At 43.1% G+C, this 18,871-nt stretch overlaps 1 protein-coding gene across 1 annotated transcript in view; it reads left to right on the top strand.

Annotated features, from left to right (window-relative positions):
- LOC117678895 (fatty acyl-CoA reductase 1-like) overlaps positions 1 to 17,405 on the top strand; it is a 47,128-nt gene extending 29,723 nt beyond the window's left edge. Inside the window, exons 7-12 of the mRNA XM_034440389.3 lie at positions 2,677 to 2,795; positions 5,469 to 5,536; positions 6,644 to 6,815; positions 8,876 to 9,005; positions 13,833 to 13,960; positions 16,598 to 17,405. Coding sequence (XP_034296280.1) covers positions 2,677 to 2,795; positions 5,469 to 5,536; positions 6,644 to 6,815; positions 8,876 to 9,005; positions 13,833 to 13,960; positions 16,598 to 16,760 — 780 coding nt within the window. The 3' untranslated portion in view covers positions 16,761 to 17,405. The remainder of the gene's footprint in view (positions 1 to 2,676; positions 2,796 to 5,468; positions 5,537 to 6,643; positions 6,816 to 8,875; positions 9,006 to 13,832; positions 13,961 to 16,597) is intronic.
- The last annotated feature ends 1,466 nt before the right edge of the window (positions 17,406 to 18,871 follow it).

An 18,871-nucleotide genomic window follows, 5' to 3' on the forward strand; every position in this document is an offset into this window, starting at 1 on the left:
CTATTATTTGCTCATGTATTGTTGTGGTTGAAGCTGAAGTAGTCATTGACAGGAAGGACATTGTGGAAGATAATTTTATGTACTATGCTTAGGTCCGACTGAAGTCGGCGTAGTTCTAAGTTGCCTAAGCCCAAAATTTGGAGTCTGGTGGCATAAGGTATTTTATTGCGGTTAGAGGAATGGAGGACTCTTCTTGTAAAATATCTCTGAATATTCTCATAAAATATCTCTCTCTTTTTTTTAAAAAAAATAATCTTTATTTACATTTTCCATTAAAAACAAAAGAAAACAACACATCATACAAATAACAAACAAGACATCACAACAACAGCAAACAGAGAAAGAAAAACAAAAAACAAAAAAGCAAGCATACCTATAAGCAGTATCTTAATAACCTAGTATTCGGTACTGTATATCTATATTATAATCCAGAGAAGACAGAACATCTTGCATACCTTTATAAAACAATTAGGTCTATCCGACCTCACTTTACTTGTATAATATAAGTTTCTCAATAGATATAATTCCTCATCTAATTTGGGTTATATTCTCCTCTTCTCTAGCCACCTATAGAATTTTTCCCATGATAAACATATTTGTGTCATAAAATATCACTGATTCTGACAACGCACAGCCTAGCCCAAGGGTGTCAAACTGGATTTCTTCAAGGGCCAGATCAGCATTGTAGCCCCGTTTTGGCCGGAACGGCCTCATGAAGCAATTTGCTGGCCAAAATGGGGCATCCTCATTTTCGGCCTCCATGGCCTCCTGCGGCACTCTCCCAGCTGTTTTGGGGGGGCCTCACGAGACCTCTGTGCGGCCCATTTTGGCTGGCAGAGTGCTGCTGGAGGCCGGGGAGGCTGAAAACGAGCCACACGAGACCTCCGTGTGGCCCATTTTGGCCAGCAAAGGCACCGTGGGCCAGTACTTTGATTTTTCCAGGCCAGCCCCGTGGGCCAGATTTACGCACCCTGCTGGCCAGATCCATCCCGCGGGCCTTGAGTTTGATACCCCTAGCCTAGGCTGATCAAAAAGGAGGTTCACCAGGCCTGGTGTTTCTGAGTGAGTTTTGGCTTTCCTGACAATTATGACAGTTAAAGCACCAGAATGATCACACCACAACAATGAAAGGCCAGATTCTGGGGAGAGCAGAGATAGAAAGTGTTGTACAAGTCCCTAAAGTTTTCTTCCCAGTTCAGCTCAGGAGAACTTATCCCATTCCATTGTTACAGAATTCAAATCTCATATGACCTAAACTCTATGCCCATGATGGCGAACCTATGGCATGCGTGCCACAGGTGGCACATGGAGCCATATCTGTGGGCACGTGAGCGTTGCCCTAGCTCAGCTCCAGCATGCATACGCGCGCCGGCCAGCTGATTTTTGGCCTTCTGGGCCCACCGGAAGTCGGGAAACAGGCTGTTTCCGGCCTCTGGAGGGCCTTCCGAGGTGGTGGGGAAGGCTGTTTTCGCCCTCCCCAGGCTCCTAGAAAGCCTCTGGAGCCTGGGGAGGGCAAAAAATGGGCCTTCCAGTCCCACCAAAAGTTGAGAAATGGGCCGTTTCTGGTCTCCAAGGGTAGGGTGGGGAAGGCTGTTTTCACCCTCCCCAGGCTCCAAGAGCCCACTGTGCCATCACATGCCAAAAGCAGGGGGAGTGGGAGGGGTTGCGCGCGCATGCATGAGGGGGTGCATTGAATTATGGGTGTAGGCACGTGTGCACGTGCCCCCATGCGCGACCCCTGCTTTTGGCACGCGACGGCAAAAAGGTTAGCCATCACTGCTCTATGCTAAATAAGGAAGTCAAGTTATATAGGTTAACTAGCTGGATGCCCTTACTTCGCTACGAAACTATGTGCTCGGGCTTGATAAATTGACACTTTACAGCCTGAAATTTAATGTAGAATGTGTAACTCTGTAGCATCAGAGTGTGTTAATATAATGCAACTGGCAGTTGGAACAGAGGGGGAGTGGGAGTAGAATGTCCCAGCCTGCAGCATCCATCAGTATTCATCTGGCTAGCATCCTGTCAGTGTGTGAGAGTTGAGGGGTGCTTGGAAACTCAAACAGTATTTGCTGTGTGAGCAAGAAGGAGATAGGAAGGAGGCTGGGCATGGTTTAGCTCAACTGTTCTGTATTAAAGCTGCTTCCTGCTGTGAAAGTAAAACTGAAACTGAAACTGAACGTCCTCTCCTCTGCTTGTGTTTTGCATTTGGAACAGATTTCTTTTGAGGTGGGGAGGGGAAGTAGAACTCCTTAGCATCAGAGGGCTGTTTGGAAAGTGAAACAGTATTTGCTGTGTGAGCAAGAAGGAGACAGGAAGGAGGCTGGGCGTGGCTTAGTTCAACTGTTCTGTATTAAAGCTGCTTCCTGCTGTGAAAGTAAAAACTGAAACTGAAATTCCTCTGCTTGTGTTTTGCATTTGGAACAGATTTCTTTTCAGGTGGGGAGGGGGAGTAGAACTCCTTAGCATCAGAACGTGTTAATAATAATATAGGAATTACTAATGCTCTGATGGTCATTTTGAAAAATCCTTTCTTAGTGAGCACCTAGAAGCCAAGAGGAACATATGTGGCAAATTTCAACTTTGTAGGCTTTACAGTTCTGGAGATTTCGTGATTAATGCATGAGTGGTTTTCACTTTTATATACAGTATATAGATTAACTTCTTTATTTCTAGGGTGCAAAAGGGATTTTACGGACTATAAAATGTAATGCAGCTGCCGTAGCTGACATTATCCCAGTAGATCTCGCTATCAACTTAACCATCACTGCTGGCTGGTACACTGCAGTTCACAGGTGGGGCCTCTTTGTTGATCAAGAGATAGGCCATTGAAATCAAATGATTTTTTTTTCAAGGTTGCAGGTTGTCACGAACTACCAAAGTTGCAATTTCACATATCATCATCCAGGTCTTTTAAGCTTTTTGAAAGTCCAACAGTGCCTCCTATAGGTAGTAGTGCACAAGCAATAGCAATAGCACTTAGACTTAATACACCGCTTTGCAGTGCTTTGCAGCCCTCTCTAAGTGGTGTACAAAGTCAGCATATTCCCCTCCCAACAATCTGGATCCTCATTTTACCCACCTTGGAATGATGGAAGGCTGAGTCAACCTTGAGCCTGATGAGATTTGAACTGCCAAATTGCAGGCAGCCGGCAGTCAGCAGAAGTAGCCTGCAGTACTGCATTCTAACCACTGCCCCATCGTGGCTCATATGTTCCATCACAAGATCCATATGTTGGCTTCTGCCCACTGCCTTGTAAGAGAAGCCAGCACACCTACAGTCTTCATTGTTGGGGTTTCTTCAAGGGTGGGATTCAGAAATTTTAGCAACCGGTTCTTGGCCCGGTTGCTGGGTGGGCGTGGCCATGGTGGGCATGGCCTACTTGGCCTCCTGCACCATGGGGGGGGGGCGTTTTCACCCTTCCCAGACTCTGGAGGCTTTCCTCGAGCCTCTGGGAGGGCAAAAACAGCCTTCCCTGGACTCCGGAGGCACTCTGGAGGCTGGAAACGGGCTCATTTCCGGACTTCTGAAACTTCCTGTCGGCCCATTTTTCACCCTTCCAGAGCCTTCGTGCGGGCCCTGCACTTACCTGGCATCCAAAACTGGCCATGTGGAGACTCCGGGGAGGGGAGGGTGGGGTGGGCGTGGTCAGCCAGTCCTTGCAAAAACCGGTTCAGTGAACCAGATTAAAATTAACATCTTGTCTCTTTGGAAGAGCTTTATAGCTTCCGCTGCCTTAAGGAAGTTCAAAACATTCTTAAAGATCCATCTCATCTGGGGCACTCTATTTTTGAACTATTACCATCTGGCAGATGGTACAGGATAATAAAAACAAGGACAAATAGGCTGAAAAACAGCTTCTATCCCAGAATAGTAACTATATTGAATTCTACTGAATAGTGCAATACTAATGCAATATCAGGAGTTGTCGTGTCCTAGGGTCACTTAGTCATTACAGGACACAATTAGTCTCAGACAAAACTATTTTGTTATAACAGCTGAGAATTACTTCATTCCCAGCTTAGTCCAAATTAATTCCAAAACAAGTCCTTCAGAAAAAGTCCTTTGGGCTTATCACAAACCTTTTTCTTCTTTGGCACCCTGCCAAAGGCCTTTCTTGGCAAAGCCCCACAAAGTTCAGAAACAAGAGACGCCGACTGGAAAACAAATTTAACAATGTCGCTTTCCTACAAAGAGCCCAAGAGCCTTTTCTGCTCTTTTAAGCCTTATGGGAGGGACCAGTCATCTCCTGGCCTTACCCCCGAGTCGTCCTTTTTGCTTTAGCTGCTCTTGCCTTCTGGCAGCTCTGCGCATGCGTGCACTAGGAACAGGCTCTTCCTGTTACTCTGCCTCTCTGCTATCTGACTCTGGAGCAGGGATGGGTTCTACTTACCTTTACCTCCGGTTCGCAACGGGATCGCACGCACGCCTTGCTTCTGCGCATGTGCAGATTGCTGAAGACGACATCTAGGGTGGTGGGCAGGGCCTCGTACTGGCTTTACTACCAGTTCTTGCAAACCGGTCTGAACCGGGGGCAACCCACCACTGCTCTGGAGGCTCCGGAGTCCGCACACCACTCCCAAATGGCCCTGGCCCCATCTCTGCCTCCGATGCAGAGCCCTCATCCAGGCCTTCCCCTGACTCCAGGACTGCCCCATGTTCCTCCCCAGACTCCTCACTGTCCGACTCCGCTACTAGCTCTGCGGGCTGCTAGCGGACAACAACAGGAGTGTTCAATTCAATTGCATAGAATGCGAAGGATGTATGTTTTTGTTTTATTTATTTTTTTCATGTGTAATGTACACTGAAGATCACATTTAATTTCGTTGTACGAGGTACAATGACAATAAAGTAAACTATTAACTATTAATCAAAAACCTGCCTCCTTTTTAAATGAGTATTGCGATTGCCATAGACAGTATGGTGCAGCTTCAATCCACAGCCTCATCCTGACCTTTCTGATCTGCTTTTCAAACACCTCTCATTTTGTTATAAGTTTGTATGTCTATCCTTCCATTTATATATCTGTATAATAAATATAAATAATATAAAGCTCAGTGTCTAAGACGCTGAGCTTGTTGATCGAAAGGTCGGCAGTTCAACAGTTCGAATCCCTAGTGCCGCGTAACGGGGTGAGCTCCTGTTACTTGTCCCAGCTTCTGCCAACCTAGCAGTTCAAAAGCACGTTAAAAAAATGCAAGTAGAAAAAATAAGGACCACCTTTGGTGGGAAGGAAACAGCGTTCTGTGCGCCTTTGGCGTTTAGTCATGCTGGCCACATGACCATGGAGATGTCTTCGGACCGCGCTGGCTCTTCGGCTTTGAAATGGAGATGAGCACCGCCCCCTAGAGTCAGGAACGACTAGCATATATGTCCGAGGGGAATCTTTACCTTTCTAATAAATATAATATTCATACATTTGGTGCATTTGTGAACTCTTGGCTTTTCTTATTTCTATTCTTTTCAGGCCCAAATCACCACTGATCTACAACTGTACCTCAGGTGGCCTCAACCCATTGTCATGGGGAGAATTGCGTGAGTAATTTTTTTTTAAGGATTAAGGATTCAGAAAATTCCACCAGAGTTTTTGGTTGGGAGTCATCCTTAATGGCTTGCCTTGCCATCGAGATTTCAAGAGCCACCATTCTCATTGTGGATAAGAGAGCACAACGTGGGGTTCTTCACCAGATTCAGTTAATGTAACCTTACAATGAAGTTACAATGTCTGTCTGTGCTTCTTGTGGGGAAATACCTTACTAAGCCAATAACAGCCCAATGATTTATTTTATTGTTTTACTAGCTGGACGCCCATGCTTCGCTATGAAACTATGTGATTGGGCGTGATAAATTGACACTTAAAGCCTGAAATGTAATGTAGAATGTGTAACTCCGTACAGTGTGTAATCAGAGCATGTTAATATAAGGCAACTGGCAGTTGGAACAGAGGGGGAGGAGGAGTAGAATGTCCCAGCCTGCAGGCCAGATGAGTCATGCACTGGCCATCCCTTCACCCAGTTTAGTGAAGGGGTAGCATCAGAGCATGTTAATATAAGGCAACTGGCAGTTGGAACAGAGTTCTTTTCAGGTGGGGAGGGGGAGTAGAATGTCTAGCTCCTTAGCATCAGAGTGTGTTAATATCATAATACTGTATAATAAGAAATACTAATGATCTGATGGTCATTTTGAAAAATCCTTTCTTAGCGAGCACCTAGAAGCCAAGAGGAACATGCGTGCCAAATTTCAAGTTTGTAGGATTTACCGTTTTGGAGATTTCAGGATGAGTGAGTGGTATTTGACTTTTATATATAGATAGATAGATTTTTGAATCTCTAAGGCCACTTTCTTCCTAATAGGAAAGCCATTGACCAAATAGAATAAGGAAGGCAAAGCACGCTTTGTAACATCATAATAACAATAATAATAATTAACAGGACCTGTGGCTGGGGGAAGAGCCATTTTCTTTCCTGACAGGGAGTTTATTCCTCTTTCTTCAACTCATCTACATCATGTGATTGGAAACCAAATCTGGTTTTTCAATGCTCAAAGGGCACTTTGCCTTCCTAAATGGACATATCCAATAATTGTCCCTTTTTCATGCAATTACCACAGCGGGTGCAGTATCTCTTTTCTACCCTTCTGCAGAAACTAATGCGGTAATTACATATGAAAAAAGTCCCCTGGAGAAACCCTTCAGAATACCAAAGGCCACCTTGACCTCAAGCTACCTCGCCCATCAGTACTGGACGTTTGTCCATCACAGAATCCCTGCTTTTCTCTGTGACCTGTATCTGCGGCTGCTAGGAAAGAAGCCACGGTGAGATTGGATCGACATTGTGGGGTGTAGAGGATAGTTCCAAAAAAAAAAGTCCAGATAGCAGTTTTAGGGAAGCACTCATAAAAATACAGAGGACCTTTTTCCAGGGTGGATTATCTTCTCCATCAATTTGACAGCTTTGGGTATGTGTGCTCCTCCCGACAGCTTACAAACAATGGAAATGATTCGCTATTAGTGTGCTCCTGTCGGAGTCTGAATCTGAGACGGGAGACGAACAGCTGACAGAGAGCGGGAGAGTGGCTCCGTTGGCTGTGGAGGAAACTGGGGAAGGGCAAATTCAGGCTGGACAGAGCAGCGGAGAGTTAGAACAAGGGAGAGGGGCTTCGGATGAAGACCAAAGCCCAGCCCCTCCTCATCCTAGGGCACGCAGGGAAGAACGGAGATGAGAGCAACGTGGGTTGTGTGGCTTACAAGGGAGGAAAGGGCCCCGATCCCCTTCACAAGATACACCTGGAGCTGGAGTTTATAAGAAGAGGCAAATGGGAGGGGCAGTTGTCGGGAACAAACACTGAGTTCATTGTTCGTGTTGACTGCTTTATCTGAGTTCCTGGCATCCCCCCAACTGGTTTAATTTACGGCCGTGCTACTTCAATTCTGGAATTCCTTATCTTGCTTGCCCTGCCGGATTAATTACCTTATCTTGCCCTGTTGAAATTATGGTTGGAAGTTTTGTCTGTTTACGGGTTGGTGGAAGGGCTTTTCTCCAGACCGGAGAGTAACGGGACGTTGGGAGCAAAGTTTGGAGCTAATTTATTTATTTATTTATTTATTATATTTCTATACCTCCTTTCTCCCGTAGGACTCAAGGTGGTGTACAGTCAAGAAAAATATAGATACACAAACATCATAAAATTGCTAATTAAAATTATTATTATAACATAGTTTGGCCCAATTAAATAGAACCTAAAATTAGATAACATTTTAAAAACATTCACATGTTCATATGTGGCGACCCCCAGGGGGAGGGCCTTCTCTGTGGCAGCTCCCGCCCTCTGGAACGATTTGCCCCCGGAGATAAGAAGGATATCGGATCTCCGGGTCTTTCGCCGTGCCCTGAAAACTCTTCTTTTCCAGCAAGCAGGGCTGGCGTGAACCCCTCCTCCTTTTTTAGTTTTTAATGGTTATTAATTGTTTAGTTTTAATCTGTTAATGGGTTTTAATTCACATTGTTTTAATTCGGGCCAAAGTATATAATTCTTTTAATTAATTTTAAATTTTGTATTGTTATGTATTTTAGTTTTGGCTGTGCACCGCCCTGAGTCCACTAGGAGAAGGGCGGTATATAAATTGAATAAATAATAATAATAATAATATGTTTAGCCCCGCTTGTTGGAACATCAGGGTTTTGAGGGCACGGCGGAAAGCACGGAGATCAGGGATATTCCGTATCTCCGGGGGCAGTTCATTCCAAAGAGTTGGAGCCCTCACAGAGAAGGCCCTCCCCCTGGGAGTCGCCAGTCGGCATAATTTGACTGACGGTACCCTGAGTAGTCCCTCCCTGTGAGAACGAACTGGTCGGTGGGAGGCTATTGGTGGCAAAAGACGGTCTCGTAGGTACCCAGGTCCTAAGCCATGGAGCGCTTTAAAGGTGATAACTAACACCTTGAATGCTTAATAAAGGGACTTGTACTTATTCTCTGGCTGTGTTGCCTTTGTGCCAAACCCCGGGCACACACATTGTGTGTGTGTGTGTGTGTGTGTGTGTTGTGTTGTGTGTGTGTGTGTGTGTATGTGTGTTCCTCCCAACAGCTTATGGAAATGATTCTAATTAAAAATGCAATCAACAAAATTAATCAATAGGAGCCAATAGTGGTTGTGGCAGCCCTTAAGACGCACAACCTCCTTGGTTCCCCAGCATTCCCATCAGAAAGGTGTCTGTAGGTGTCTCTGGGAAAGGCCTTGACGGTAGCCCACCTTAGATATTTGAGGATTGTGGCACCAAGATGCTTTGCAAAGCACCCCTCTGCTCGGTCTTTTTGTGGAGAGATGCTACAATCCTATCTATCTATAGATAGACGTGTTTCTATTTGGTCTTTCAGGATGATGAAGCTTTTCACCCGCTTGGACAAGACTTTGAACCTTCTTGAATATTTTACCAGCAATTCCTGGGACTGGAGCTATGAAAATACAAGCATGTTACTGAAAGAGCTCAATCCGAAAGACAAAACTGTAAGCATCTGACTGAACCACAGGCCCCATCCATCAAAATTAAATAATTAAAATGTGCATTCAGGCTACATTGCAAATGATTTTCAAAAGGACAGATTCCTTCCTCAGAGCCTTATGCAGTGGTGACATTCAGCCGGTTCGCACCGGTTTAAGCAAACCGGCTGTTAAATTACCTATCCCACCTCCATTGCGCTGCAATGGAGAAACGGGCAATGGTGCGACCGGCGTGAGGGAAGGAGAAGGTCGCATCACCTCTTTCTTCTCTGTGCTCCTCCTCCTTCCATCATGCTGGCCGCTCCGTTTCCCGTTTCTCCATTGCAGCGCAGTGCCCAGGATCCACTTTGCCCCCAGATTGTTGGGGGCAATAGCCTGACTCTGTAAACCGCTTAGAGAGGGCTGTAAAAGCACTGTGAAGCGGTATAGAAGTCTAAGTGCTACCGCTATTGCTATTATTTCCATAGTCCCATATAGTTCTCATCATCTGCACCTCTATAACAGTCTGATTTGGTTCTGCAACCCAACAAGACAGACACAGACTTCAGATGATAAAACAAGAAAAAACAATGGCTACCAACCTGCCTTCCATTGAGGACCTGCATACTGCACGAGTCAAAAAGAGGGCTGTGAAAATATTTACCGACCCCTCGCATCCTGGACATAAACTGTTTCAACTCCTACCCTCAAAACAACTAGACACAAGAACAGTTTTTCCCCGAACGCCATCACTCTGCTAAACAAATAATTCCCTCAACACTGTCAAACTATTTACTAAGTCTGCACTACTATTAATCTTCTCATCGTTCCCACCATTCATCTCCTTCCACTGATGACTGTATGACTGTAACCTTGTTGCTTCTATCCTTACAATTTATATTGATATTGTTTCCTGATTGCTTATTTGTACCCTATGAGTATCATTAAGTGTTGTACGTTATGATTCTTGATGAACATATTTTTTCTTTTATGTACACTGAGCATATGCACCAAGACAAATTCCTTGTGTGTCCAATCACGCTTGACCAATAAAAAATTCTATTCTATTCTATTATCCAATCCCAAAATCAACTTTTCATTTCTTTCGGTTTCTTACAAAAAATCCAAAAGTGGTTTCCAAGTAGAAATAAAATTTGTCAGTTTTTTCTTTTATTAAGACTGTTAATTTCACCATCTCTATTAATTATTTTTTATTTTATTTTAGATTTTTTTTATTCCACCTTTATTTTTTTTTATAAATAACTCAGAAGTGATCAAACATAATACTCTTTCCTCTTTCTATTTTCCACCAATTTCACCATTCATTCTTCCATCTCTAAATCCTTCCCCCTTTGAAGTCTTGCAGCAATTGTATAATGTATAATAGAATAGAATTAGAAGTTTTATTGGCCAAGTATGATTAGACACACAAGGAATTTGCCTTCGGTGCATAAGCTCTCAGTGCACATAAAAGCTATATGTCAGGATTCCAATGGATGCCCTAATTAAATTAAGTGATAAATCATAGTCATCATAAAAATACATTCGTCATAAATCATAAGTTACTACACTTAGTGATAATCATAAGATAGTAAATAAGCAATCAACATAAATCATACTAGGAAATTAATAAAAACGATATAAATCATAAACATACAAACAATAAAATTATAGTCAGAAGTCGAAAAAGAGATAAGTAATAGGAAAGATGAGAAGACTAATAGTAATACAGCCTTACTAAATAGTTAATAGTTTGACAGTGTTGTGGGAATTAGTTGTTTAGCAGAATGATGGCATTGGAGAAAAACTCTCCTTTTATCTAGTTGTTTTGGTGTGCAGTGCCCTATATTGTCATTTTGAGTATAGAAGTTGAAACAATTTTTATCCAGGATGGGAGGGGTCCAGTGGTGAAATCTAAAATTTGTTATTACCGGTTCTGTGGGCGTGGCTTAGTGGGGGGGAGGGTAATGTGACTGGGTGGGCGTGGCCAATTTTTTTTTTTTTTACTTTTAAAACCATTTTTTCTACAACCTCTTCGGCGAAAGAGGTAAAAAAAAATGCTTTCAAAAGGCTCTGACGATCCCAGCTGAGTTGCCTGATCGTCAGAGGGTTTTTTAAAAACCCTCTGCGATCAAGCAACTCAGCTGGGATCGTCAGAGCTTGGATCGTCAGAGGCATTTAAAAGGAAAAAAGCCACTCATAGTCGCATGGCTCAGCTGGGCATGGGGGGGCGAGCAGAGATTTTTGCTACCGGTTTTCCGAATCACCCACCTCCATCACTACCGGATCAGGAGATCCGGTCTGAACCGGGAGCATTTCACCCCTGGAGGGGTCTGTAGATATTTTCACAGCCCTCTTTTTGACTCGTGCAGTATACAGGTCCTCAATGGAAAGCAGGTTGGTAGCCATTGTTTTTTCTGCAGTTCTAATGATCCTCTGAAGTCTGGGTCCGTCTTGTTGGGTTGCAGAACCAAACCAGACAGTTATAGAGGTGCAGATGACAGACTCCATAATTCCTCTGTAGAACTGGATCAGCAGCTCTTTCGGCAGTTTGAGCTTTCTGAGTTGGCACAGAAAGAACATTCTTTGTTGTGCTTTTTTGATGACGTTTTTGATGTTGGGTGTCCATTTTATGTCTTGAGATATTATAGCACCTAGAAACCTGAACGTCTCTACTGTTCTATAAGAATATACTGTTATACTGAATATTTATTTATTATTTATTTATTGGTTCGATTTATATGCCGCCCTTCTCCGGAGACGCAGGGCGGCTTACAATGCGTTAAGCAATAGCCTTCATACTTTTGTATATATCTGCTTAGTAGGGCTTTTGGCCCCCCCAAGCGGTGTTCTTTTTTATACAAAGTCAGCTTATTGCCCCCACAAATCGGGTCCTCATTTTACCTACCTCGAGAGGATGGATGGCTGAGTCAACCTTGAATATACTGTTCTATAAGAATTTGCTGTTCTATACTGTGCAAAGTTCTATAACAGTGATGGCTAACCTTTTTGTTGTCACATGTCAAAAGTGGGGGGTCACGTGGGGGGTCGCGCAAGTGTGTGCCCACACCCATAATTCAATGTGCCCTGCCCCCACTACGCATGCGCACGTGACTTCCCTGCACTCCCCCCACCTTTGGCACATGATGGCACAGTGGGCCTGGTAGGGCTGTTTTTTGCTTTCCCCAGGCTGCAGAGGCTTTCTTGGAGCCTGGGGAGGGCGAAAACAGTCTTCCCCATCCCCCGGAGGCTCTCCAGAGACCAGAAACAGCCTTTTTCCCGACTTCCAGTGGGCCCGGAAGGCCCGAAAATCAGGTGGCTGGCACGCACATGTGCACTGGAGCTGAACTAAGGCAATGCCCACAGATATGGCTCCACGTGCCACCTGTGGCACGTGTGCCATAGGTTCGCCATCACGTTTCTATAAGATCTTTCTATTTGTTTGCCGATCAAGCCCAGAAGAAAAGCTCAGATTTCAATTAAACATTCACTTTTAAAATCTTCTGCCTCAAAATACATACCTGAGCCCAAAATTTTCTCATTTTGCTGCATGTCTACCAAAGATGAAAAATCTTCACTCAGTTTGATTACATTTCCAACAAATATTTGAAATTCCCTACATTTTTGACAATTTATCTGTTGTTACATACCAATGATACATCCCTTTATAGAAATTCTCTTTAAGATTAGAATTCAATGGAAATTTCAATCCTTTTGCCCACATACCTTTCCATTGATTCAGGTGTATATTATATCTTTTAAAAATGGCCATTTTATCACACAATCATTAACTTGTTTAACTGGTTTCCATTTTCAATAAAAAGGTTTTTTTTTTACATTTTAGCAATTCTGCTATTCATCATCTGTATACAGCTCTACATCCAATTCAGTTTTACCCTTTTCAAATTTATAATTCTTCTTAATCTACTTAAATATTTCTGTTAGCTGAGCTTAAGGAAAAAATCCGTATGTAAAACCTTCCCACTCCAAATTTTGTCTTGTTTTTAAGTTAAATCTTGGGAAAGATTTGGCAAATTAGCATTAAATTAACCATTTTTGTTTAACTATCATTTCCCTTCTTTAAAAAAAGCTTGTTGGGGTGCCAACCATACAGGAATTTTAGGAGACAATTTTGTTGTAATACAAATTTTTACTATGATACATCTAATAAAATGATTTTTGATATCTATATTTCACAGGGGTAAAATCTACTTACCTTCCCTACCGGTTCGGAAGCGTGCGTGCATGACACATGCGATTTTGGATCCTTTGTGCATGCGCAAAGCCTTCTGTGCATGTACAGAGGGTCAAAAACAGGTTACTTCCTGGTTAAAATCAGGAAGTAATGACATCCGGGCGGGTGGGCGGAGCCTCAAGCTGCCATCCCTACTGGTTTGCCGAACCACCCGCCGCTGCCACTACCGGTTCTCCCAAACCGGTGCGAACCGATAGTATTTTACCGCGATATTTCACCTTAACTTTGTCATTCCCCAAATAACCATGCCATCCAAATCTTAAATCGTGTGCTTCCAATTCCAATAAAATCCGAATACTTAAAGTCACCTAGTCTTTAATCCAAACTAAATAGCAAGCTGCAAAGTACAATTTCAAATTTGGTAATTTGAATCCTCTCCTTTTCTTTAGCACCCTGCAGGAGTTTCTGTTTGATTCTAGGTTTCTTGCCTTGCCAAACAAATTTAAAAATATCTCTTTGCCATTGCTTGAATGGTACATCGCTATATCAAAATGGGTATTGTCCAGAAAAAGACATTTCTTATTATGTTGACCATAAACTCAAGAATGGAATAGTCCTTCCCCTCCATTTTAAGTAATCTTCTTTCTGCTTGATTCCAGTTGTTCTGCTTTGACATTTGCCAGTTGACTTGGTCAGAATATATGGAAGATTACTGCTTAGGAACTAAGAAGTATCTGTTGAATGAAGACATGACTAGAATTCCTGCCGCCCGACAGTATATCAGAAAGTAAGACGCATGCAATCTTTTGTGTTAAATTTCACAACCTGAGAGCAGGAGGCTTTCAGTGAATAAAATTGTTTGGTCACCACAAATAAGGATTTCGGCTGAATGCCAAAATATCGTTTGGAGTGATATTTTAGGGTCTTCTTACCTCCAAAGAAAGAGTAGTCCCAGATCAAAGAAGTAGGTAGATCCAGGAAAAGAACGGAATCTGATTGATAGGTATACAAAATTAATGTATCTATATAAAAGTATGCGCAATTAAAACTGCCACAAAGAAGAGGAGGTTTCAAATTGTCTCAAATTGCCCATGGTCTCCTGCTGGAGCATAGGGTTGACTAGAAGATCTCCAAGGTCCCTTCCAGTTCTATTCTGATTGGTTGATTCTGGGGTCAAGCTATTCTCCAAAGCCCCTGAGGCAGGACAAGAAGCAATGGGTGGAAACTAATCAAGGAGAGAAGCAACCTAGAACTAGGGAGAAATTTCCTGACAGTTAGAACAATTAATTAGTGGAACAACTTGCCTCCAGAAGTTGTGAGTGCCCCATCATTGGAAGCTTTCAAGAAGAGACTGGACAGCCAGTCTGAAAGTGTATAGGGTCTCCTGCTTGAGAAGGGGGTTGGATAGATGACCTCCAAGGTCCCTTCCAACCAGAGGTGGGCTTCACATAATTTAACAACCGGTTCGCCCCAGCACCAAAAATGTGTGTGTGTGTGTCTTCTGCGTGTGCATCAGGGGTGAAATCCTACCAGTTCGCACAGGTTCGGGCGAACCGCTAGGGATTATGGGCATCAGTTTGCCAAACCAGTAGTAATTACCCCTCCTTGGCCCCACCCATGCCCGGCCGGTCACCACTCACCTCTTCCGGCTGCTCGATATTCCACAGAATTCAATGTTAAATGCAGTAGAGAGAATGCTAACTTTTCTCCCTCCATTCAGAACGGAGCTGTCCCTTTTAAGGTAGTCCCCAGGAGGGAGGGGGATGGGGGGAGCAGCTGGAATGGAGCCATTTTTGTGGAAGGCAGGAAAATGAGGAAGGGGATTTTCTTGCCTGTCATCCATTCCTCAATCTCAGCACAGACTGAGGGAAGGATGATAGACAGGAATATTCCCCTCCCCATTTTCCTGCCATTCACGACAAGGAGTGGCTGGGAGGGGAGGGGCCAGTGAGGAGTCCCTTGATGTGAGTGATGTCGAGTTGGCCACGCCCACCCAGTCACATGACCTTCCCCAACAAGCCACACCCACAGAACCAGTAGGGGAATTTTTTTTATTTCACCCCTGGCGTGATTGCGGCCTTCCGTGCACGCGCTTTGCTCGTGCGCACGCTTACAATGCTTGCGCTCGGCTTAAAAAACGCAGGTAATTGGACGGCATAGTGCTGGGACAAGTGGGCCGGCCCACCTGCAGGTCACAACTACCGGTTCTTCCGAACCGGCTGAATCCCACCCCTGCTTCCAACTTTGTTGTTCTTTGTTATTCTAAAAGTAAAGTTAATTCAGTGCTCCTTGGGAGCTGTTCTTCTCTGTATTTAAGCATTTATCATTCTTTCACTATAAGCATGAAACTTGGAGAAGGTTTCCCAAGACCTGAATAGGAAGACCTAACAATTATAAAGTTTTTTAGGTTAGGTAGTCCAGGACCATATCATGCCTGATCCTTACACAATAACCTAGATCTTGTTGCTCTTCCCAAGAGTTGCAGTCTTAACATTCTGAATGGCTAGTGGTGGGTGGAAACGGATATTGCTATCTGGAGCCGGATTGCTCAAACCTCCTATCTAACTTGGATAAGTAAACCCCGTAACAGGAATCTTTAAGATCTGGGCCACTGGGTCTTCTGATCATGTCCTCCCTCCTGTTTCCCTAAATGATTGAATGGCAGGGTTCCAAGGGACACCCCCAACGAAATCAAACTCTGAGGCTTGAAGTTCCTCAAAGCTAATTTCCCCCTCCTCACCTTCCCTGAGTCTTTGCGCCCTCCGGTGTCGGGTCAACGCTTGGGGCTCAGGACCCTGGACAGCACCCCGAAACTCAGGGGAGCTGCTTTACTTTAAAAGGGGATTCGGGTTAATGTCAGGGTTCCAAGAAACACCCCCAACGAAATCAAACTCCGAGGCTTGAAGTTCCTCAAAGCTAATTTTTATTAGAGATGTCATATTGGCGCATCTGGGAAAACCCAAATCTGAAAGCTTCTGGGTTTTCCTTACCCAAAAGAAAGTCCAAGTCCTTGCCCTTCACCCACCACAAGAACCAATCAGGTACCCTCCAGAACAGAAGATACCTCCTCATTCTCCTCAGCACAGCTGCAGGGCACAACGGCCTTGACTCTCTAGAAAAAATTGTATTTTGACTACATATCCTCTTCACTCTATACAATCCCCCCTCCCATTTTCCCACAGTAGAATTCGTGGCAGTCCTGAAGCCTGAAGGCTCAAAGGTAGAAAGATGGCATCCAGGTCTGACACTGGGATCCTATGGATGGAATTATTATTTTAATTTGGCCCAAGATGCCACAGAAGGAAATACTTTTTGATACGATGAGTTCATCTCACTCTACAAATCCCAGCTGGTGGTTGATATGGTATCTATATCAGACACTGATAGTTCAGCTCTTCTTTTTCTCTTTTCTCTCTTTTGACAGGCTAAAGACCATCCAGTGTGTCCTGAAGGCCACTCTGCTCATTATCATCTGGCGGGTGTTCATTGCAAGGTCGCAGATGGCTCGTAATGTCTGGTATTTTGTACTAAGCCTCTGCTACAAGTTTCTTAGCTACATTAGAGCTTCCAGCACCCTTAGACCTTGACTGTGCCTTTCCTGAGATTGTTCCCTACGTCCTGGAATAACCCTCATGTCCTCAAATTGACTCCTAGTTTCTGTCTGCTCCAATAAGACACCTTTCAACTGTTTAAGCATTCACCAGATATCACAAGAGACTTCAATTACTATTACCTCCGCTACTACTATTAAATTATTGCTGCTGCGGTAGGCACTGACTTCCTGTTTCTACACCCATCACATCATCTCTCTGAAGCTGCATTTTTCACTATGACATTTACCAGTTTTGTTTCATCCCGGTGCCCAGCTGAAGCATGAAAATCGGCACCAGATACCTTCTACCCAGAAATACTGAATGGTATCATTTTCATACTGTATATGAATCAGTTTGTATTTCATGTACTCCTATACTGCATCAAACCATATGTTTCATTTTTATTGCTTTGATAATACCGATTGCATATCTTCTTTACTCTCAATAACAAATTTTTCAAAAATTATTTCTTAGTGACCGTCATCTCAATATTCATTTTATAAAGTGAATGGATTATTGGACACATCCAAACTTCAGGATACCCTCCAGCTGTTTGTGCACATGATGTTATATATCATTCTTATCTCTACCGTGTGAGTTTTCTTGTCATCACTTATAAAACCAACAATTGAAAACTTATTGGTGTCTTATGGTTGATATTTCTATCATGGCAAACACTGCATTTGCAAGAAGACAACAATATCTGACATTGCAAAATATGGTGGCAAAATACAGCTAGTCCTCGACTTGCAACAGTTCATTTAGTCATCATTCAAAGTTATAACAGCACTGAAAAATGTGACTTATGACTGTTTTTCACAGGTACGACCTTTTCAGCATTCCCACCATCTCATGTTCAATATCTATTAAGGGAAGCTAGAGACAATATCTATTCAATATCTATTAAGTCAACATCCATTAAGGGAAGCTAATTGAGTTGAAGATGAGTGTGGCTTTAAAATTACAGGAATAAACACAATAATTTGCACTATGCTGATCACGTTACTCTGTTGGCTGAAAAAAGTCTAGAAATAAAAGTCAAGGAGTAGGGAAAAAAGGACTAAAATTAAATATAAAGAATGCCAAATTAATGACAACAAGTAAAGCAACAAGTCTTGAATTGACAATGAAGATGTCATTGTCCTGAGATCCGGACCATCCCTACCCTATTGGCCTTCCGAAAAGCAGTGAAGACCTGGCTTTTCCGGAAGGCCTGGGACCTTTGATCTCGCTATTGCAATCTGGAGAGATCCGGCCATGAATGGTGTGAATGGGTTTTAATTGTTTTTAATGTTTTAATTTTTAATGTTTTTTATATGGTTTTTAAATGCATTGTAAGCCGCCTTGAGTCTTCGGAGAAAGGCGGCATACAAGTTGAATAAATGAATGAATGAATGAATGAATGAATGAATAGTAGAAAGAGAGAAGTTCCCTGAAGATGGGCTCCAGCACGAGTCCAAAAGCTCGGAAGACAAAACCTCTAGTTTTGGGGACCGACCCAGATTGGATCCTGCAACATTATCCTGGGACACATGTATCTGCCTTCATTCATCAATGGTAGAAATCTGCTGTCTTTTAGGCTCAACCATCAAAATTAAAGGGACAAGCAGTCAAGAAATATGCTACAGACTGAGACTTGATAGAGCAGTCATGAAGTAGTTTTGGAAAAGACAATCAAATATCGGGACGCGTCTATTCCTGCCATGATCAGAACTGTGAAAGCCATCGTATGTATACTCTGTGACACTCTCTGTGAGAGCCAAAGTTGGACATCGAAGCCAGGTGGGTGACCCTTGGCCCAGTCAGTCACTTACAGCCCAACCCACCTCACCGGTTATGGGAAAATAGGAATAGAATACTGTAGAATGGAATGGAATGAAAGTAGGAGTAGGAGTAGGATACAGTAGAGTAGAGTAAAGGAAAGTAGAGTAGAGTAGAGCAGAGCAGAGTAGAGTAGAATAAAACTTTATTGCCATTTTAAATGTACACTAATCAGCATACATTAAAAAGAATATGCATATATATATATATATATATATATATATATATATATATATATATATATATATATATATATATATATATATATTCAGGTCTTCTCCCAC

The sequence above is a fragment of the Pantherophis guttatus genome, chromosome 7 (genome assembly GCF_059756535.1).
Source record: "Pantherophis guttatus breed Tessera chromosome 7, ASM5975653v1, whole genome shotgun sequence".
Classification (NCBI taxonomy): Eukaryota; Metazoa; Chordata; class Lepidosauria; order Squamata; family Colubridae; genus Pantherophis; species Pantherophis guttatus.